The sequence below is a fragment of the Chionomys nivalis genome, chromosome 8 (genome assembly GCF_950005125.1).
Source record: "Chionomys nivalis chromosome 8, mChiNiv1.1, whole genome shotgun sequence".
Lineage (NCBI taxonomy): Eukaryota > Metazoa > Chordata > Mammalia > Rodentia > Cricetidae > Chionomys > Chionomys nivalis.
Window position 1 is genome coordinate 36802729 of NC_080093.1, and position 23615 is coordinate 36826343.

Consider the following 23615-nt stretch of genomic DNA (forward strand, 5'->3'; position numbering starts at 1 on the left):
ATTCTGTAGCGTGTCCCAGTGAGTCACACAGTATACCCTTTAGTTCATTCCTCTTTACTGGTGAGTCTTCATTGCAATGAGTCATCGGTCTGGTTCAAGGCCTCTGGCTTCTGCTGCAACTGTCGATGCTGGACCCCACTGGGACTCCTCTTGAATATCTGTTGCTGTCCTGTGTTGGTGGAGGTCCTGCAGTTTTGGATTTGCAGGTCCAGCCCCTTCACATGCTCTAACAGGTTCATAGATGAGGTGGATATTGGGTGGGCTTAATCATAGCGCTGCTTCTGGACCTGGGTGGTAGCTGGGTTTGTTGGTTAATTTGCCAGTTTTCCCTCATGACTACCACCTGGGTGAGCTCTCCCGTACTGCCCCGGGTAACTCGCCCAATGCAGCAGGCAGCAAGAAGTGGAATCAGTTCTCTTGTTCTCAAGGCCTCAGATCCAGATCACCTGCACTCACACTACCAGAGCCAGCTCTTCCACCTTGCTACCCTCTGCCCTTGTTAAATCATTGTTTCTCAATGATGCCTAGCCATAACTATATATTTCTTTATTTTTCATTTTTACAAAAACATTTCGGTAGTGTTTCCCTAAATTCTGTTTCTATCTCAGAAGTCTTTTTTATTGTTTTTATTGAGCTATGTATTTTTCTGTACTTCTCTCCTTTCCTCCCCTTTTTTCCCCTTCTACCCTCTCCTGTGACCCCCATGCTCCCAATTTATTTATTCAAGAGATCTTGTCTTATTCTCCTTCCTATGTAGATCCATGTATATCTCTCTTGGGTCCTCTTTGTTGTTTAGGTTCTCTGAAATTTGCAGGCAAATGGATGGATCTAGAAAAAAAAAACATATTGAGTGAGGTAACCCATACCCCAAAAGACAAATATAATGTGTACTCACTCATAAGTGGCTTTTAGACATAAAGCAAAGAAAAACCAGCCTGTAATCTACAACCCCCCAAACTAAAATTCTTTTTTTTTTTTTTTTTTTTTTTTTTTTTGGTTTTTCGAGACAGGGTTTTCTCTGTGGCTTTGGAGCCTGTCCTGGAACTAGCTCTATAGACCAGGTTGGTCTCGAACTCACAGAGATCCGCCTGCCTCTGCCTCCCGAGTGCTGGGATTAAAGGTGTGCGCCACCACCGCCTGGCAGAAAAGCACTCTATTAAAAAAAAAAAAAAAACTCCATGCAAGTTTACCTAAGGACATATAAAATGGCTGAACATAAAATTCAGCTGCAATCCAGAATTGCTACTAAATAACCAATTACTTTAGATAATTTCAGTCTTCATAGGCAATAATAATCATATAGGCTTACCAGAAATGACAGGAACATTTAAAACTACAGTGGATGTTTGATTAACTATAAAATGTACTCTCCAATAAAACATGCTATCTTACTTGACTTTGCATAAACTCATTTCATAACGTGCATTTGTTCCTGCCAAAGGCAGTGTTTCAATTAATTATGACTAGAGGTTTAATCTGAGTCACTAAAACTCTCATTTCTCATTCAGTGATGCCAACCAGTATGGAAATGCTGCCCATATCAGTTCTGGTTATTTATTGTACTAAGTTTCCAAAAGTTATGTTCATTATAAAGCTTTCTGAAGAATTATTGTTTTAAAAATTTGCTATTTAATTTTCTAAAGCTTTCATCTAGGTTGAAATAATACTTGGACATTTTCTTTAATGTATGTAATTGTGAGTTTATGTTAAACCACATTATAAACCTTTCACAGCCATATCTGTGTAATTTCTTAAGTGTTTAAGAAATATATATATCTTTATTAGCCATGTGGATGTTATAGTGGGTTGGGTTGTAGTCCCCAAAAGAAGTCTACCAGAACTTTTAACTATGGCTGTATTAGGACTAAAGGTTTCTGTAGATAGAACTAAGGTAAAGCTGGCAAGATGAACTCTTTCTGAAATGGGATGGCTCCTGAGCTCAGTGATCAACACTTATAAGAGACAGAGAGGAAAAACCACAAAGACCCAAGAGAAGAAGGCAATGTGAACATGGAACAGACTGGAGTTACTGCCATAAGCTAAGATCTCCAGGAGGTGTGAGGAGCTGGACTGAACAAATCCAGATTTGTTTCCTGGAGTTTCTAAAGAACTGGGGTCCTTGCCATCACTGTCAGTGATGCTGAAGTCTGAAGCCCTGGCCTTGTACAGTCTCCCCATACACTCTGCCACTGAGCCACACTCCTCAGCTAGCCCTGCCAATACTTAGACTTTTGACTTCCAAAACTGTGAGAGAAGACAGTTCTTTTGTGTTGTCACAAGATTTGTGAGGTTTTGAGCAATCCTAGAAGCTAATTCTGAAATATATTTGATTTTAATGAAAGGTGGTTTTTAAAAATTAGCAAAGCAATGGATTTTGTTAGAGTGTCTTGATGTGCGTATTGTCACTTACCTTGTTCTCATTTGTCCCCCTTCTCATGCCTCCTTGCTTGTTCTGTTCCTCCCTACTTCTGCTTTTATGCAAATGACAAATTTTGAGTTTATTTGAATGCTGGCTTATACTTATATGTTTACAGATGAGAACTTTTTAGAAATTGAAAAATAGAATGTTTGGGGGCTGGAGAGATGGCTCAGAGGTTAAGAGCATTGCCTGCTCTTCCAAAGGTCCTGAGTTCAATTCCCAGCAACCACATGGTGGCTCACAACCATCTGTAATGAGGTCTGGTGCCCTCTTCTGGCTTGCAGGCATAGACACAGACAGAATATTGTATACATAATAAATAAATAAAATATTAGAAAAAGAAAACCTTTTTTTTTAAAAAAAAAGAAAAATAGTATGTTTGTCATTAAAACCAGAGGAAGAAAGCAACATATATACCTGTTATTCCATCCATCTTCATAAAGTCACTGTTTGGGCTTTGTCTTTCCTACACAGATGTGGCTGGTGGTTACTCCTACTCCATGCTTGATGCCATCAGAAGGGCAGTGATGGTTTCCAATATCCTCTTAATTAATAAGGTGAATGAGAAGAGTCTCACCCTCAAGGAAGTCTTCAGACTAGCCACTCTTGGAGGAAGCCAAGGTAACGACTAGTTTCTTTGTCTTTCACGTCATGTACAGCCATGCCAATGTGTGCCTTTGGCTATAATGTAAAGGTACACCATAGCGAACTAAGGCAAATCCTATATTAATGACTGACATATGACATATAGTACACCCAAAGCATAGCCATGCAGTGAATCCGCCATTCTTTCAATGAATTCACTCTTCGGTAGACAACTGCTTAATGCACTGTTGCCATATTGATTATTTTAATTAATAGTTACACTAGCCACATACATATGAGTCAAGATAATTCTCCCTTGTATTGAGTCAAGTGCTTTCTCTTCTTAAGTGATAATGCTGTTGATAGAAGTTACTGCCAAGCTAGTTGAATTCTTTCCATGGGGCAGTGTGGTGAGCGCCCTGCTCGTGTGCTGTCACAGTCCTCACAATCACTGTTGTCAATTTCATTTTACAAAGAAGGGACCTGAGGGACACACAGCTGCCAAGGTGAAGTGTGCCATGTTTTGAATCCAGAAAACATAAATCCAGAGTGTGGAGTCTCGCCTCTATCACACAGTCTTCCCATATAAATCCCTGCCTAGTTCATACACTGATTTCTCAAGCCTCTTTAAATGAAGAAAGATATAGCGGTGTAGTTGATTGATAGACAAATATTGTTCGTCATCTTTTCTTGGTTCTCATATGCGACTACAATAGAAATAATTGATTTGTTCTAGAAATATGATATAATGAAAATAGCTTCATGTCACTGGCAGCTCTGGAGCAATTAAAATACACATACACAGATCTATGTAGATTTATGATAAATACCCAAATTATAAATGGAAGGTCAGGAATATCTTCTCTGCATGTTTCAGAATATGATGAACACTAAAAGAACATTTCAAGGAAGAGGAATCATGGTTACAGCATTTGTGCTTTCCTAGGCCTTCTATTTCATTTCTGAAATCCTTAAGGGTGCCCCTCCCCCACAGCACCATTACTTCTGTTATATATGTTAGCTCAAAGATCTGCTACCCAACCCACTGATGAAAACAGGTTGAGCCAAAGTGACAATTCTTTCTTTCTTTCTTTCTTTCTTTCTTTCTTTCTTTCTTTCTTTCTTTCTTTCTTTCTTTCTTTCTTATCCTAAGCTCTGTGTTTTGCTTCACTCTGTTGCTGTTTCTGATAAGACTGCGGTGGGAACTTGTCCAATCTTTCTACCTGGGAGTGTAGCTTTTAAATCAATGCTGTTGGACCACTAGTTACTGTTCGGAATTTCATCTCCTCAGCTTATGTCTGTAGTAGAGCCTAAGTGAAATGTGTTGAAGAAATCCTTGTTTCAAATGTGGCACTTCCCAGCACTGCCACACTTCTACATGACTCCCTGTCAGCCATGTTCACATGGCCAGCACTCTAAAGGTGGCAAGTGCATTTCCTGAAGCCATTGGAGATGCTGACCAACCTGGTTAGGTCTCTAGAAAGATCTAGATTTGCATCCATTTGAAAGTTCACTGAAAGCCCTCACCTGTTTCTTGGTTAACTCGTTTTTGAACTCTTCATGTTCTGAAGAATAGCCTGTTTAGTTTAGATCTGCCACCAGACCCTCTGGGACCCTCTCAACTGTGCCAGTTTCTCTGGCCCTACTAAGCACACACAATTCCATGCTGAATACAGTCATTAAAGTCAGGATATGGTGCACCTTTGTCAATGACAAGAAGTAGCATGTAGCCGGGCGGTGGTGGAGCACGCCTTTAATCCCAGCACTCGGGAGGCAGAGACAGGCGGATCTCTGGGAGTTCGAGGCCAGCCTGGTCTACAAGAGCTAGTTCCAGAATGGGCACCAAAGCTACAGAGAAACCCTGTCTCGAAAAACCAAAAAAAAAAAAAAAAAAAAAAAAAAAAAAGAAGTAGCATGTAACCAGCAAAGGAGAAAAGTACCAGAGTTTCAGTTCATACCAGGCTCCCCCAGAAGCCACATAGTTGCTTCAAACAGTTAATTTTTCCACACCACTCTCTAGCTATGAGACTTGCTTAGGTTAAAAAGTCTTTTCTTTTCTGAGAGTGAAAGAGTCACTATTTAAGCAATGCATGAAGAATGACTATGATTTCTAATTTGGTATATTGATAATTGCTAAGTTTTCAGAATGCCTGTGCATAGAAATATCATGTGTCAGATAGTGTGCTATTCCATAAAAGAAAAGGAAAATCTATCCAATATTTACACGTCATAAAATACCCTGGCAGCGACAGGATGCACCAGGCATGAGTAGATCTTGGAGTAGACAGTACAGCAATGAGCTGTGGCCTCAATGCAATGACCTCAATGCCTGTCTTTCCCAGAATACAGACTTTAAGGAAATGCCACTCAAACAACATCATTGACAACAAAACCCAATACCTGCACATTCTTTAATATGTTATAAAAATGTGCCATGTTCTACTTTAGCATCCAGGGACCATGGACATGAGTTACAGCTATAAGACAGCCTGTGCCCTATTTTAGAAAATTATTCTTCTTGGGCAACCAGAAAACCTTTCCTTTAAAGTTACAGAGTCACTTTCAAAATCACTGGCATGCTTCAGATGCAGGATCTCTGGATATTTTTTCCAATTCAAAGGGTTTAAACTAAAGAATTCATGATAGGTATGCCTGTTTTAGTAATTTCACAAAGATTTAGTTTTTAATTTGAGGTTCAGTTCACTGCAAAGAAAAGAAATACCACTAACTATTTCACAGACTAAAAAGACAAAGCTAGGAGTGTTGGGGAAAGGAGGAAGGATGAGGTAGATTTGTGCCAAGCTGGTTGCTTTGAGGGTTCAGTAGAGTGCCCTGACAGAACTGAAATTGAAACTTCATCAGAATTATGACAGTGGTGGTGAATGGAGCTATTTGCTTTCCTGTTCTCTACTATCTATACAGAGGTCACATGACCTGTTGGGATGAGAGTTCTTCTCTGCCTCACTATTCAGATACTACTTTTGGAGGGATTAGTTTTATGTTTGCAGAAACCATCCTGGCTAACAAGGACATCACAATGATTCAATGGCAACACTGACTCCTGTTCACTTCCGTTTGTAGCCCTTGGTCTAGACAGTGAGATTGGAAACTTTGAAGTTGGCAAGGAGTTTGATGCCCTCTTGATCAACCCCAAAGCATCGGACTCTCCTATTGATCTGTTTTATGGGGATTTTGTTGGTGATATTTCCGATGTAAGTAAAAGAAAGTAAAGTAAAATGCCTTTTTGTCATTTGGGTTTTATTTTTTTTTGAGTGGATGGGGGGATCCATTTTTAAAACAATCATTATTAAAGTAACATGTATTCTTTTAGTTTATTTATAAGAAATGTGTTAATGTTTTTAAAAAATCTTTTATTCTTCTATTATTAGAGTAAATTTCTGAGAAATAGGCTTTATCTCATTCATTTAGTTATATTTTTCTTCTTTGATGCACTTTTTGAAGTATTTGCCTCATTTTTTTGTATGGAGTTCTTTGATTTATGTGAGACTCTACATCTGACAATTTCAAGGTTGTTTGCCAAGAATATTCCAGTAATAGGCGGAGAATGGTGAAACACATCTTTAATTCTAGCACTAAGGAGGGGAACTCAGGTATATCTTCTTGAGTTCGAGGCCAGCCTGGTGTACATAGTAAGTTCCAGGATTATGTTGAGACCCTGTCTCAAAAACCAACAAATAGATAATATTTTAGTAAGGATAAACATTTTTAGTAGTAGTCTGGAATTTTTGTTCATTTGCTTGCTTTGGGTTTAGGTTTTCATTTATTAATTTGGTTTTGGAAAGACAATTTTTTATGAAAATGTAAATTTGTTATTAAGAAATAGATTTCTATTTCTGGATTTTGCCAATGGCATTTCCCTGTGAACCTCATTTCTGAATGTATCAAGTACTGTTTCTCACCACATTTATTTTCCATTTTAGGCTGTTATTCAGAAGTTCCTCTATTTAGGTAAGTAGACATGCTTCTGGGCTATAAACAGAACTTTTTTTTTCTTTGGTCAAGACTCTCTCTTCTAGGTACATTACATTAAACTCTATGGATGTTACATTGTGCTAATTCATTATTTAAACAGTTTTTAGCACTGAGCTTGCACTATAGCACAATGCCTAGCAATTCCCCAAGAACATACTTAAGTCCTGAGCTGTGACATAGAGGGGGAGAGAGCTTTTGGTCAAGCCCTCTTATGCTCCTTTTGTGCCCCCAACCTCCCTATCCTGGGACAGAACTGAACCCACAGCCAGAGTTCTATTCCTGGAGGCATAATTAGATCAGGAGAGCCCAAGAGTAGCCTTCCATCTCTTTGTGTGAGTTCAGTGCTGGATGAAGTTGAGCTTCTCGAGGGCACATTCTGTAGACCGCTTATTTTAATGTGCTAAGCAAGATTCCAGGAGTAAAGATAGGTATGCTTTTTCTCCTGGGACTGGAAATGCCAACCATCCCCTTCAGCAGAAATGTCAGAGACGGGTTTATTGAACATTGGCGCATTTCCACCTCAGAGACAGAATAAAAACCCCAGTCTACAATGAGCTATGGTATCATCTCTTAATCAAGTCATCCCAAGGATATTATAAGTGATCTGGGAAAAATAGAGCTTCTTTCTTTTTGCTTGTGTTTCTTCTTTGAAAAGTGTTTTGCTTAAGTTCTCTTTCAAAGGAAATTAAGGCAATTATTGACCCAAAAGCACAGTACAAACAATTCTTTGATTTTTCTTTCAGGAGATGACCGGAACATTGAGGAGGTTTATGTGGGTGGAAAGCAGGTGGTTCCGTTCTCCAGCTCAGTGTAAGAAGACCCGTGGGCGTCCATGATATTCTCCTGGAATGACATGGTTCTGCATCTTCCTTGTGCCCGGGTGCCAGTTAGAAAGTATATTAAAAAAAAAAGTATTGTGTTCTTCAGATGACTTCTGTTTCTATGTCTGCTTCCAGTGCTCACTTGGTAAATCATGCAAAGGAAGTAACATGCTCCTTGACCCTGGTGGGGAGCATTCAAAATTCCATGATGGTGCCTACTTCGTGGCTGCTTAGATTTGTGTTAGGCTTATGCAGAAGACAGTGTTAATAACTGGCGCTGTGCTTCTACTATTGAAATCAAACCTTTCTGTGCAGGGAAATATGGTGCAAAGAAATATCCCTATGTGGTTAGACATTCTGAGCTAAGTGAAAAGTAGGAGACTCAGTGTGCCCCATTAAGTAGATTTTTATGAGAGGCACAAGCTAGATGGTGAACAGATGTTGGAAAAAAACATAGATTGTGCTTGGAAATTAAATACTGAAAACATCCATGTAAAAAGAGAACTTATTTGGATTTTAAAATGTGCTTCTAGGTTGACCTTACCTATGGAAATTTGCACTTTATGGAATTTGCATTTCAGAGACGTGTTATTGTTATGCATTGCCTTCTTTAGGGATGAGTGGCAGAACCCGAATGCCACATGCTTTTCAAATATAATTCTGTGCTTCAAAGTGTTTGACAGAAGCTGAGTATTAAAGATTTACAGTGTCTTAGGGATAGTATTCATATAGCCACATGGCATAAATAGTTGTGTTTTTGTGTACTTCAAAGTCACCTTGATTTCTGGCTGTGCGGTGTTACAGTTGCTTCCATTTTATTAGATGAGAAACAAGCCCCATGTGCTGCTGCTGTCTAGGCTAGGGTCTTCACAAATCGGGGGAAGTACTGTACCCCTGGGAACTGTTAGCAGTGACAGGACAGGGCTCTCTGCAGTGCCCCATCTACTCAGCACAGTGGGTCATTGTTGCTGTGAACTTTGCCCTCCCATCAATGTGCTAGAACTTAAAAGCCAAGTGCAAGTCCCTTTAAGAACTGTGGATAAGGCTCTGAAGGCCTGTAGATTAAAAGTATCCTGTTTTTCTAATTTATCAGATTGTCACTTGAATTCCTTGAGGTTTTTCTAGCATCAAAATCTTAGTATAATGAGAAGGTTATAGAAATTCCATGTACTGCTTCTATTAGCAGGACTCACTATTCTAGACATGAAGGAATAATAAACAAAGGAGGACATTTCAGCTTCTCTAACTACACAATGTCCCTTCTTATAACAAGGAAAACCAGATTACAACCGCATGGCAGAGTCTTAGCAAACAGTGATGTGAGTTCTACATTTTCTTAATTTATTCCACACTCTATAAACCATCAAAAACAGAGAACAGGTTTTGTCAACATATCATTTCATTCCCAGGGCTTAGGTGAGTTTCCGTATTATCCTACAACAGATCTTAGATGATAGAGCTAATTCCGTGTTAGCATATGTTAGCAAGTCTGAGAGCACACAGTTCCTCCGCTGCCCTGTAAACCTCAGCTTCACATCGCATGCTAACTCGGCAGTAATTTGTCCTGACCTGTTTTCCTTCTAAAATTGATAGAAGCACTTTTAGATGTGGTTGTGTATACATTACATCTAAAGATGGTACAAATATTTAGTCTCATTTAGTTTTATTTTATTTTATTTTTTTTAGAGACAGAGTTATTTTGCGTGTATATGTGTGTGTGTGGGGGGGGATAGAAGTGGATAAAACCAATTTCTGGTCTTAGTCTTCTAGCATACCAGTAACATCAAAGTGATCTGCCAAATCCCCTCCCCCATTTCTCTCTGAGTTTGGCAAGTGTTTTCTGCTGTATCTTTGGACTCTTACCAAAGGAACTTAGTTGCAGGGAATCTAACCTGAGTGACGTGAGCCTGGGAGCTTAGGTGTGGGTTGAGTAAGAGTTCTGCCAGTCAGCAGCTGCTTCCAACCTTCGTAGACCCCACACTCCTCTTCCTTAAGGGTGTGCACTTTGATGTTGAGCATCAGCTTTTATTTAAACTTAAGATTCATGCACAGTAACATAAATATATGTAATTCTGGAAGCAGGAATAACAGTCATTTGACACCATCCGGTCAGGCATCCAGATTAGTCCTGATAGTGTGTATGAGCTGAATAACTTCTAATAAAAACAATGTGTTGAAGTGTTTACATGTACTTTGATCTCCCTGCATCCCTTATAACTTATGAGTTTTATTCTCCTAAGTGAAGTGTTCCTCAATGTGTGACTTATGCCGTTTCAGTGCCCCACACGAGGAGTCAGATGTCCTGCACTTTGAAATGTTGCCGTTGCCTAACTTAGGTTGACTCTCTGAATTACAACTGTCACTTTTTGTTTGAATGATTTGCTCTCTTTAGAAGAAAGGGAGAAGGAAAAGAAAAGAATGAAGGAAGGAAGAGAAGAAGGGAGGAAAGGAGGAAGGAAGGAAGATTAAAACATTAACCCTCCTACTCCATACCATTTAACTTGTTTCTCTAGAATTTTTGATGGACTTCATTGTAAAAGGTTAAAAAGCACTGAAAAGTATCATGTGTATTACATTCCTAAAATTTCTTGTAACCAAAACACAAAAGCAGACTAAACAAGTTGAATTTGATTTCGTGGGGGAGGCATTGAAAATAAGAGATTAGGACCCAAAAGGTTTTTCTATTCTACTGGGCCAAAGAGACTGGACTCTCCTCTGTGGCATTGTCTTAGCTGGCTCTTTCCTTGCCCTGTCAAAGACTTTAGAATCCAAGAGGATGTCTACCTTCATGCCAGGAGGAGGCCTTTCTAAGTTAATTCTGTGAACATTTAATCTCTTTTCTTCTTCAGTGAGAAATTTCCAAGTTAAAGGGAAGGAAATGGTGGAAACCCCCTTCTTCCTTGCTTAGCTGAGTTTTTGAAGTGTTCCCTTGGCTATCTCTGTTGGCAAATGCTCTGAAATTTTACAGAGGAAACATAACGGCTGTGAGATCTGGCAGTGTGTTCTATCCTCACTCCCTACCAGATTATTCCTATTTTTAAACTTTTTTGCTTCAGAAGCAGACATGTGGGAAGCCTTCAAGGCGTGCTGGGAAGAGCATTGTATCAGTTCTTCCTTTTATATGCATGCGAGGAAGGTACCCAGAGCTGGATGCATCTGGAGCTTGGTGGGCATTTTTTAAAGTTGCTGCTGCTGTTGCTGCTGCTGCTGCTGCTGGAATATTCAGATATTTTAAGAGAGTTACCTTAGCGATTAACAAATAGAATGAGAGGCATAGCAAGAGCAATGACTTGAAATAATCTTTAAATCACAAAGATTCTATATAATATGTTTAAGACCGAAAGGAGATGTTTGCAATTTCTTTTCTAATCTACTAGCTGCTGCAGGTATGACACCATACAGTGTACTTTATTATGTCTCCAGAGAAGACGTAATAAACGTCTTTCTGAAGACCTGGGTGGAAGCAGATAGGTGAAAAGTCACTGAGAAAGAAAACAAAACAAAACTCTTGACATTTGTTGCCATAAAAACAACCCCCCCCAAAACTCTTGATTGACGTTTGTTGCCATGCGTGTTTCCAAGCCTACCCCAACGGTTCCTACCCATCCCCAGCACTGAGCATGAGAGAGCAAGTGTTGAAGGGTTTGTTTATGGGTCTAGTCCAAATGCAGTGACAGGCAAAAGCCAGCCAAGTCAAAGATGAGGGAAATGTCAATCCCCAGCAGGCTTTTTACCAGGTTACTTGAGTAACTGGTATCACTAACCTTTGTTACTTGGCAGTGACTCACCTGTCTACTTCTTACCTAGAAATCCTATCAGCAATCTTTCCTGACCTTATTGTTAACCTCTTGATGGCTGTTCTTAAGAATATAGACATACCTGTGAATGTAGTCAAGGGGACCTTCTTCCCCTCAGTATTTGTATGATTTGCTAATTGTCACTGTACTGAGTGAGCTACTTCGTGCATCAGGAAAAAAAAATAATAAACGTGATTTTGTGTTTGCATTAGTGTTTGTTGTGTTTTCTGTATTTGTTGCAAGTTCTATCTGTATGATGTAAGGAGGATGAATCTGATAATACATTTTTTTCTTTTCTTATAATGGATTAAAAAACAGACTGGAATGTTCAGCTGTGGGCCAACAATACTTCCATCATATCACTAGACATGGCTTTTTAAATCAAGCCACTGGGGTGGTTCTTCTAGACTGGCAGCTTGTTTGGGTTGATGGGAGGATTAGTAAAATCTTATTCCAGCTGTGTCTGTGAAGAAGTGCAAGAGATGAACAGATCGTGAAGGCTGTGGTCTAATGAATAGTTTAATCCACTAATGGATTCAAAATTCATCCAGAGTGTTGGGAGGTGGTGGAACTTTAGCAGGTGAGGCCTGCTGGGAGGAAGTAGATCACTACAGACATGCTATTTCTGTTACTGCTCCACCCAGCTTCCTGTCTGCCATGACGGAAGTCATTCCATCATGCCCTCCTTGCCGTGGTGGACCGAAACCTCTGGTATCGTGAGCAAAGTGAACCCGTCCTCTATGAAACTGCTCATATCAATGAATGCTGCTAACATTCTCCTCCCTTTAGGGTCAGATGGCTACACTGGTTTTAGCACAGTTGATTTTTTGTATTTAAAATGCATTTGTTTTTTGATTTTTGTGCCTGCTATGTGTCCCATGTGTGTGCAGGTGCTTGTGAAGGACAGGAGAAAACATCATAGCTCCTGGAACTGGAGTTACTGGAGGTTGTGAAGCTCCTGATGGGGGTGCTAGGAACTGAGCTCGCGTCCTTCTCACGAACAGAAAGTGTTTTTCAACTGTTGAGCCATCTCTCCAGCTCTGTTTGTCATGTTTTGAAAGCTAAAACCCAGAATAAGAAATACACCTCTCATCAATAATCAGTTCATTGGGCTGTAGGAAAGGCAGGTCTAAGGGGGAAGTTACGAGCAGCTACATTTTTTTTTTTATTATCACCGGGATCCTCTGTCATTTCTATTTTCCACATGTAAACATATATTTATACTAAATATATGGATTTACATCGAGGAGACAATTTCATGCCAATGATATTACAAAGTATGAAATCTTTATTTGGGGAAATAGGAATATTAATTCTAAAAGTTTTTATTCACTAAATTAAAAATTTATAATTTTATCCCATTTTAAGTTATGTAACTATTTTTGGCATTAGTGGCATTGTGTGTGAATGTGACATTGTGTGCTAGGCCAGAGGCATCTGATTTCTTTAGAGTTTGTTGGTACTAGAAGTAATGGGAAATAAACTCAAGTCCTTTGAAAGAACACTGAATACTTTAGACAATGAACCATCTCTTAAAACTCCTCAACTATAATTAATTTTAATCTGAGATACTTATAAAAGTGCAGAAAAACATATTCAAGTAGCATATAGAATAATTACTATAAATTATATCAGATTAAAAAAATAAACACAAAAATTACAATCATATACAAAGCAGTCTGTTTCAGTAGATACTGAGGACATAATTAAACATAAAATATTTCTGGAAAATATAGCTTAAAACAGTGATGGAATACAAATTCTGAATTTCCCTATAGTTATGAAATATTTCATAGGAATAATTTTATATATGCGATTGAAATTCTATTCTTAACTGAATGTGTTGGCTCTCACCTTTAATGCATGATTGGGGGAGGGGGAGGGAATGGGAGGTGGTGGCGGGGAAGAGGCAGAAATCTTTAATAATTAAATAAATTAATTAATAAAAAAAAAGATTAAAAAAAAGAATAAAATAAAGAAAAAAAAGAAAAAAAAAGAGAGTACGAGCAGCTACATTTTAAAAACCGGGGAGCTCTCAATATTTCATCTTTGAGATGTAATGACATATTTCTAAGCCTTAGAAATAAAAAAATAAAATAAATGTAAAACTATAGAAGGAAAAATAGTAAAAATCACAGTCAAAACTAAAGAACTAGCAACAAAAAAGTCAACAAAGAGGATCAATTAAAGAATTGATTCCTTGAAAAAGTAAGAAAGGACAAACCCTTAGCCAAGTCAACTTAAAGAAAAAGGCCTAACTTAATAAAATTACGTTGAAATTTAGGTATTATTTTGAATTTTGCATTCTCGCAAACTGGGAAAATCTAGAAAAAAAATAGAAAAATCCTGAATACATATGTTTACCACTTGAGCCAAGAATATATACATAATCTAAATAAACAGTTGCTAAAAATGAGATTGAACAAGAAGTCTCCCATCAGAGGAAACCCCAGGACTGGAAACACACTTACAGGTGAATCTTACCAGGCAGTTGCAGAATTATCAATACTGTTCTTTAAACGTCTATAAGCCAGGTGGTGGTGGCACATGCCTTTAATCCCAGCACTTGGGAAGCAGAATCAGGCAGATCTCAGTGAGTTTGAGGCCAGCCCAGACTACAAGAGCTAGTTCCAGGACAGGCTCCAAAGCTACAAAGAAACCCTATTTCAAAAAAAGAAAGAAAGAAAGAAAGAAAGAAAGAAAGAAAGAGAGAAAGAAAGGAAAATATTCTATAAAATATAAGTGGAAAAAATACTCATTTTATGAAGGAAGATGCAGTAATACAAAAGCCAATTAACAACAATAGCAAAAATAAACATGCAAAAGTTATCAACAAAATGCTGCAAATAACACATTACAACCATGACTAAGTTGGTCTCATTCTAGGGAAGCAAGAATAATTCACCATCCATTAATCAATAAACATGTTAGAATGTGTAGATAGAATCAAGAACCAAAATTATATGGTCATCTCAATAGATATAGAAAAAGCTTTAGATGAGTTTCAACACTGCTTTATGTTAATGATGCTGAAGAAATTGGGAATAGAAAAATCGTAACAAAGGCCATATTCATTAAACTTATAACCAACATCTTACTGAAAAGCAAACTGGAACCCATTGCCTCTAAAATCAAGAACAAGATGGGATTTCTAATCTTATACCTCTTATTCAATAGATAAGTGGAAATCTTAGCTAAAACAATAAGGTAAGAGAAAGAAATAAAAGAGATACAAATGGGAAAAAGGGAAGTCCATTTGTCCCTATTTGTAAATAATATGATACCTTAAAGACTCTTAGATTTGACAAATGTTTCCAGCAAAGCAGCTGTATACAAAATTAACTTGCAAAATTATTAGTTAAAAAAATACATCAATAACAAAGTCACCAAGTAGGAAATCAGGAAAACAGTCCCATTCACAATAGTCAACAAAGAAAAGACCCACTAGGATTAAACCTAATAAAGCATGTTAAAAACTTTTTTAATCCTTTAATCCTAACACTTGGAAGGCAGAGGTAGGTGGGTCTCTATGAGTTCAAGGTCAGCCTCGTTCACACAGTGAGTTCTAGATCAGCCAGGGACACATTGTGAGACCCTGTCTTAAAACATCAAAAGAACAAAAGCAGAGGAGATGAAAATCATGTTGCTTGTATGTCAATAAATGGAATTCAAGGTCATCCTAGCAGGAAAAGCTAGCTGTGAAGGCGTAACTCACAAACAATCCCACACCAGTTTGTAATTATGATTAATAGAATGGTTACTTATTTAAAGAGAAAAAACTTATAGATCACCGTCCCAGACAACAGCCCTCTGGGAGATCAGGAAAGGAATCTAGTAGCCAGAAGCGAGCCGGAAGCAAGAGAGCGAGCACATGGCTACTGCTGCTTTTTAAAGCAAACGAGACCATGCCCAAGTGGGCTGGTAACTTAAAATCTGTTGGCTGAAGGAATGGAAGTAGCTCCCACAACATAGCTGGACTCAGGAAGGCAATGGTTGCAAGTGTTCCCTCATACATGGAATCAAGACAAAAGACCTAAACGGCACAAAAGAAGAAGAAGAAGGGAGAGTACTGGGACAAATAGGGATCAAGAGGAGGGGAAAGGAAGGAAGAGGATAGTTTGGAGCCGTGAGGATGTATACAGTACGTTGTATGCATGTAAGAAAATGCCAGGCAAAGCTATGGTTTATACAAGATGAAAGAATCAGTTCACACATATAAACGGGTGTGAAACTTTAAAGCAGGATTTATAAAATAGTACACTGTGATGTCCTAGGCTATTTTCAATACTATTCTATTTTGTTTCCCAAATTGTAGTCTATGTTTGTATTTCACTGTAGCATTTTAGGATTCTGGTTTCTTGAGCGCCTATTGATGGACAGACCCATGCCCTCTGGATCAGCACTGTGCCAGTATCTGAGTTTAAGCTTGGCCTCACCATTACAGGAAGACAGGGTGGAGGAAGGCAAATCAAATCGCTGTAAGCCTCCATGGCTCCAGTGTTTTGTTTTTTGGCTTTTGTTTAAGGATACAACAGTGTCCATCTTTAGGTCATGAGGATTAAGTGATGAGGTACTTAGATGGCAGGTAAGACAGCACCCAGCTACCTGGGTGCTCACACTTCAGTAATAGGACCAGAAAAGTGGAATACATGCTAAAGATTAATGAAACCATTGAAGTCTTTATGAGTTTATTTTTGAATAGTAATCAAGTAATGTTAAGGTAAGGATCTTCTGTATATAAAGCTTCCCACATATGATTTCTCAATAGTATTATATGTTTATGTTCATAACTTACAACATGAAGCCTAAGGTCAGCCATAGATTTGATCTATAAATTTACCCCTATCCCCATGCCCTCGGGAAAGGTCTGCGAGCCTTCTCCCTCTTCCCCAGAACAGCTGGAGGGGCTGCTGGAAGGGCAGCTTCTGAGGATTGAGGAACTGCCCAGGTTTCAAGATGTGGTGGCCCAGGGATTCAATCCCTTGGGTAGAAAGCCTGAGGACCTTCAGTGGAGGTACATGTCAAGCAAATGCATTAAGACTCTGCCCACCCTGGGCAGTTTTCTGTTCTCTGCCAAACCTCGGACTGTACTGCCTCGGACTACCCACCATAAAAAAGTCCCTTCATCTGACTTACTGTATGGCGGTTTTGTCTTACCTGACTCACGCATGTACCAGAAGCTGCAGCCCACGCAGGACCGGATACTGGGCTGGCTAGTTTTATGTCAACTTGACACAAAATAGAGTCATTTTTGAAGAGGGAGGCTCCATGGAGAAAATGTCCCCACCAGAGTGACCTGTGGGCAAACCTGTGCAGCAATATTTGATTGACAATGGATGTGGGCGGATCCAGCTCACTGTGGGTGGTTCCACCCCTGCCCAGGTGGTCCTGGCTGTACAAGAAGCAGGTTGAACAACTCATGAGGAACAAAGCCAGTAGGTAGCATTACTTCATGGTCCTCTGCTTCAGTTCCTGCCGCCAGGTAAGTGCCTCAAGTTCCTGCCCTGACGTCCCCAGGAGATGCACTACCAGCTATATGATGAAATAAACCTTTTCCTCCGGGTGTTTTGTCCTGGTGTTTGATCACAGCGATAGAGACCCTTCCACAGTTTTCTGGGGGAGTATGGAGGGTGGAGACGGTTTCATGTAGCCCAGGCTGACCTGTGTAGCTGACACTCACTGCGTACCTGAGAATGATCTGTTCCCGTTGCCCTCACCTCCCGAGTACTGATATTACATGAATGTACAGACACAACTAACTCTGGCTTTTTTTTTCTTTTAGAGAGCAATTGAGACAAAATATGCAGAAGAGAAACTTCATGCACATGAATTAGCAATAATAATAATAATGCCCAATTTGAGGGCAGTGTGTTCTGTAATAGCAGTTAACAGACACATGCAAATTATTTTATGGTACTTAAATAAAGATTTGAAAAACGTAGGAATTACACATAAAAGAAATACAAGACTGTGATAAGGCGTTTCAGGAGTCCATAAAGAAATTTCTCAGTGGAACAGAACAGTAAGCTTTTGTTACCAACAAAAGCAGGTTTGTTTTGTTTAAATCCTTTAAAGAATGGGAGTAGTGAGTGGGGAGAAGGGGTGGGAGCCCAGGGAATATGGGGACAAGTAACACCAAAGGCCTTTTGAAAAGCTATATGGAAACTTGCTACCGTAGATGCTTTCTAACATATGTGTGTGTGCATATGTGTGTGTGTTTGTGTGTATATATACATCATTCTAAATATATTTAATCCTAAAGTACACACACACACATATATATACACATATATACATATATGTGTATACACACACACACACACACACACATATATATATATGGACTCACCATATACTGGTAGCGAGAATACCACAGCTAGACATATTATACCACCAAGTAATACACACAGTGCAAGGAATGGCTCTCATCTTGTTAGTCATTAGGCAGAGTCCCACAGATTCCCCCAAGCATCACAAACTGTTGCTAAAGCTTTTGGTTACACTCTGTAACCTAAAGGTAAAGGTTTCTTTCCTGAAGATACAATTTACTTATGTCATCAAGCATGGAGAATCAAGTTGGTGCCCAACCAGAAGCTTCACGCCTACTGACTAGTTTTTACGGTATTCTGATGCTACTGGAAGAGCAGGGAGATCCTGGGACCTCTGTAGGACGAAGTGTCCGTTATTCTTGAAGGACACTCAAACTCAGGACATTGAGGACAATGAGCCTCACCTCAGGGCATGTCTGCTAGGATTCACCACAGCAATGTGCCTCACGATCATGCCTTGACATGCGTATGCCCACAGAAGAGCAATTCCATGGCATGGCTTTGTTCTTTCTACTGCACCAATCTCGAACAAAAGCGGAGTGGCACTCATATCTGGCTGGTCTCCTGCTGTAGCTGTCGGTGTTTCCATGAAGCAAATGCGCTACACAAATCAAAGCACTTTCTACTAGTATAATGATTAAAAGAAAAGTTAGATGACGCGGTGACAGAACTTGGTGTCCCGCCTGCTGCAGGCTTGGCTTGGCTTGACTTTAGGGCTGGAAGTGGATGCTTCACAGCCCCTGACTTCATTATGGTTGACTGTAGTCTATGGATGCTGACAACTGGGAGCTGAGCTACAGTGTTCTCTGAAGCCAAGGAGAGCCTCCTAACAACCACAGAAGTGTCTTCCCAGCCAGCAGCCCCTGTAGCTGCTGTACAGAACTCCTTTGGTGGAACAGATCTGCTTTAAACACTCTCAGTTCCCTTGAGTCTCTCTGGGAGATTCCGGCATAGGATGTCCTAATTGTTATAATAGCAAAGAGCCAACCCATTTAAGGAGGAAAATATTAATTAAAATGTCTTCTGATGCCGAACAGGAGAGTACACGCCTGTAGTCCCAGTACTTTGGAGGCAAGGGTGGGAAGGTCACAAGATCCTAGTCAGTCTTAAGAGAAACCTGTCTTGACAAAACAAAGCAAAAGATTTTGCAACAAGGTATAACACAGTAGTAAAATGGCTGCCTACTGTGCACAAGGTTCTAGGTTCAGTTCCAGAGACACACATGAGTGCGGGCACACACAGACACACACACAAACACTGATTCTCGTGCACACACAGACACACCGAGAGAGACACACATACACAGAAACACACTCACACATATGCACATTCACAAATACATAGATTTTACTGCTCAGGGTGTACGCGCAGTGTAATTAGTTTGTTGAATTACACACCAAGTTGTGAAGCCCCCCACAAGATGAAAAAAAAGTCAAGAGAATAATCATCCAAAAGTTTTATGTTAATTTGAAAGTGTTCATAAATATTATATTAATATACGTCAAAATTCAAGTGATTTTTCGAAACTGTAACTAGGCAGGCATGGTGACTCCCAAGTGCACTCCCAGCACTCAGAAAGCTGAGGTAAAAGGAGAATCACCAAAAGTTTGAGGCCATCCTGCGCTACATAGTGAGCTCTAGGTTAGCCTACGCTACAGAAAGTGATCCAATCTAAAAACAAAACAAAACAAAACACAAATATCATGAACAGACCTAGGCAACCTCTGGTCACTTAGAAAAAAAGAGTACAGCTCCTGTCATAGAGGAATTTCCTCAATTCATAAATTCTATAAGTGTCAGAAAATGTTCAATTATTCTTTAAAATCAACCAAAGGATAGAAGCACTGAATTCACAGAAAAATATAGTTGAATCTTCATAAGAAATGGTGCTCATCTTTGCTAATATTAAGTGTAAGCAGAAGTTTCTGTTCTACAAGATGCTCCCAAGTAACCAAGCAGAGGCTTAATATTAATTATAAATGTTTAGCTAATAGCTCACTCCTGTTACTAGCTAACTCTTATATTTAAGTTAACCCATAATTCTTATCTTTGCCATGTAGCTTGGTACCTTTTCTCAGTACGGTATGACCATATTACTTCTCTCTGTTTCTGCTCATGACTCCTCTGACTCCACCCTTCTTCTACCTAGCATTCTCTGTTAAGGCTCTCCCCCTAACCTTATCCTGTCCAGATTTTGGCCAGCCAGCATTTTTATTAAACCAATCACAGCAACACATGCATAGTGTAAAGGAATATTCCCCAAATAAGAGCCACTGAAATGAAATTATAGTTCTTCAAACACATAAAATAATAATCTCACATGTGACCTTGCAATATACCACAGTAATCAAGCATTTGTCTAGTATATACAAAGCTGTCTTTTCAATCCCCTGTACCCCCGCCACACACACCATCTGACATTTGCATGAAACAGGCGCCCTTGTTTTTTACTACTGAGGCAGCAAGGGAATAATCTGAGAGGGTGAATTTGATGACAGTTTTCAGAAACTAAGGGTACTCGTGTCCTCTCACCTTAATCGTTCAGTTCTGGGGAATTTATCATATAGACAAGCACAAAAAACATTTTCCTAATTGCTGTAGCTGCAAGCCCGCACACAGAGAGCTAGCCCCCGCGGAGCTGCTTGCAGTTGTCTGAAGCAGTTGCCTCTGCAGGAACTGGGGAATCCATTTACACCGCGCAGCCTTCTCGTCCGCATTTGCAGTGCCTAAATTTTGTGGTCATCTTATGTACTGCTTATTGAAACATACGCATATTTTAAAATGAAACGCAAAACCAGGACTGAAGTCATAGGAATAGCAAACACTGTGCGTGTTGATTCTACGGGCAAAGCATCAGTCCAGAGGTTTATTGTATCAACTCAATTAATCTTCACAAAAATCCAAGGAAAAGACACACCGACTTCTCAGATAAAAGAAGTTAAGCAACTGGGTTGGATCCTAGACCACATGAGGGGCATTAGCAGGGCATTAGTAGGGCAGTTGGCAAGATTTGCTCGAGGTTTGCAGGTTAGCTCAGAGACCTGCAAACTGTCTTTTAAAGAGGCAGAGAGTAGATGCTCTGAGTTCTGTAGATGAAGTGAGAGAACCTCAGAGGGTCCCCGGCCCGCAACTCGGCTCTGTGACGTCAGTACAAAGGCAGATGGCAAAAATGGGCATGCGCAGTCTGAAAAACTAACTCACACACATTGACATTTGAATTTCATGTGTTAAATAGTTCTTCATTGTCTAAACTCATTCTTAGGTAGAAGGCTCTACAGAAGGAGCTGGCAATCACTGGGTCACTCTCGGGTCACAGCTTAACCTTTGGGTAAGAAAACAGTATTAACTCTCTGCTCCGGACATTCAAGATAATTCCCTTATTTCCAGAAAATAGATATGTAAATAGAGTTAAAAATATCTGTTACCAATTTTCCTGTGCCAAATGGTTGCTCAGCTTTTATTTGCTTACATTCACCGATGGGAAATTCATTTAACCTAAATCATTCGCTATAGGACAACATAAATTATTAGAAAAGTCTTTACCGAATTGAAGGGAAGTATTCCATGTGAGCCAGAGGCTAGAGGGAAAAAAATTATTTGAAAGTGGATGAAACCAGTGTTTGCTACAACGTTGTAAAAGACATTTTTCAGCAGCAATCCGTGGAGGTGAAGATAATGTTTAACCAGTGTGCCACCTAGTGGCCAAGGCATGAATAGACGCAGGTGAAATAAACTGCCTTCCAAGGGCCCAGGGGACAGAGGAAGAGGTGGGAGTGTTCCTCGTGTCTTTTAAAATCTTTATTAAAAACTTTACTACTAGGTGGTTATTATTTGAAAATGATGATTGGGAATCAAACATTTTAATTCAATTTTATAGAAAACAGATGGCTAAGCCTGTCGTTCAAAGACCACATCCAGCCTAGCTGCACTCCCAGTGTGCGTGTCTGCTTCGTAGTCAGCTAACACGCTAAATCTGGGTCATACCCGGGGCTCACGTCAGCCAATAGCGTTCAGCAGAAGTGACGTGCTGATTCTGGGCCTATGCCTTTGAGAAAGCCTGGGAATGTCTGTCTTTGGAAGGTATAAGTCATCATCTAAGAAGTCTAGGTGAAAAGGCCTATCATTGAAGAGGCTGTGTAGACAGAACATATGGGAAGGCTCATAAAGATGAGTAGGTCTTGGTATTTCACAGAGAGTGAACAAAAATATTGAGGGAAGAGAGACAGGGTAGAGAAGGGAGGAAGGCAAAAGAGGAGGGGGAGGAGGGAGGGAAAAAGGGAGGGAGGGAGGGAGGGAGGGAGGGAAGCATGCCACTACATAGTCCTGCCTTCCAGGTATCTCTGCAAGAGCCATATTTGCAAAGAGTCTCCGGAGTTGAGCCTCTATATCGTCAGCACTCCGGGTGACATAGCATTAGATCCAGCTGAACTCCATCGGCCTACAGACTCATGGGAAAACTACTGGTCACAGGTACTCCGTTCTGAGACAGTTCTTTCCGATCCCAAAGATAACTGAAATGAGAGCATCCATAAGTAGAGTGTGGTAGAAGTATCAGCTTGCCGCCTCTCAGCTTCCAATACGCCCTTGCGTGGTGTGACCTGTGAAGATGTCATGAAGCTCTTGACAGAGTCTTTCTTTGACATCTAGTGTAATGCTCAGTTTTACCAGTAGAGGGCCCCAGAGATGCCCCAAGAGAGAAGGCTCCCCGGTGCGCTTTCACTAGGCTCCTGAAGAGGGACTTCCTATGACAAAGATTTCTCCACAGTATGTGGTTTCTCGGCCGGCCTCTTCAGTAAAGCAGTGGTCATATGGCTAAGGGTCTCAGGGCGAAGCCACCCATGCCTGGATTTTTGTCTCCCGCACCTTTCATTAGTTCTACGAGCCTCCCAATCCTTGCTCTACTAGCACCTGGGGCTGCCCTGGCCCGGCCTATGCTCAGGGTTGGCTTCTCTAATGCCTGGTCCCAACAGTGTCTTCAGGAGTGCCATATTTCTGCTGGACGGGCAGCCAGCCTCATTTTACTCATGATTTGACACTATGAACTCTATGACCACTTCCCTATTTGTTTGCTACTGTTCTTAATGGGACCGCACACTGGAAAATGTATTCTTTTTGCTTGGTGACTAGGGACCAGATCTGACCCAGGCAACCAAGTGAAATTCTCTTTCCAGTGAATCCAAAGTACCCCTTTTTCAGCAGGATCTTTATACTTCCCTCAAGATTGTCTGGACGGTTATAAGTTTTACTTTCTCTGTTTCCTGCTGTTTGAATGACTAGTTGCCTGCACTGAGTGGCTGTGATGTGGGCTCAGACTGGTCCAAAATGAGAAGGCATCTCTGCAGTTTGACACTGACACACATTTTTTTTAAAAAAAGATTTCTTTTTAATGATATTTGTGTCTTGAGTAGGCACTCGTGAGTGCAGGTGCCCATGGAGACCAGAAGAGGGCATCAGATCTCTTGGAACTGGAGTTAGAGTATAAGCTGCCTGATAGGGGTGCAAAAATGCTTTTAACCACTGAGCCATCTTTGCCGGCCCACATTTTTGCTCTTTATGATTCTATAGAAACTCATCCTTATCAACAATATGAAATTATTAATATCCTGTTAGTATTAATAAAGCAGATACATACATAATCATCCATACACACTCACTGTCTCATAATGCCACT

General features: G+C 40.1%; 1 protein-coding gene across 1 annotated transcript in view; it reads left to right on the top strand.

The window, feature by feature from the left end:
- Gda (guanine deaminase) overlaps positions 1–11826 on the top strand; it is a 61651-nt gene extending 49825 nt beyond the window's left edge. Inside the window, exons 11-14 of the mRNA XM_057778269.1 lie at positions 2894–3040; positions 6086–6216; positions 6946–6973; positions 7741–11826. Coding sequence (XP_057634252.1) covers positions 2894–3040; positions 6086–6216; positions 6946–6973; positions 7741–7811 — 377 coding nt within the window. The 3' untranslated portion in view covers positions 7812–11826. The remainder of the gene's footprint in view (positions 1–2893; positions 3041–6085; positions 6217–6945; positions 6974–7740) is intronic.
- Positions 11827–23615: the final 11789 nt, after the last annotated feature.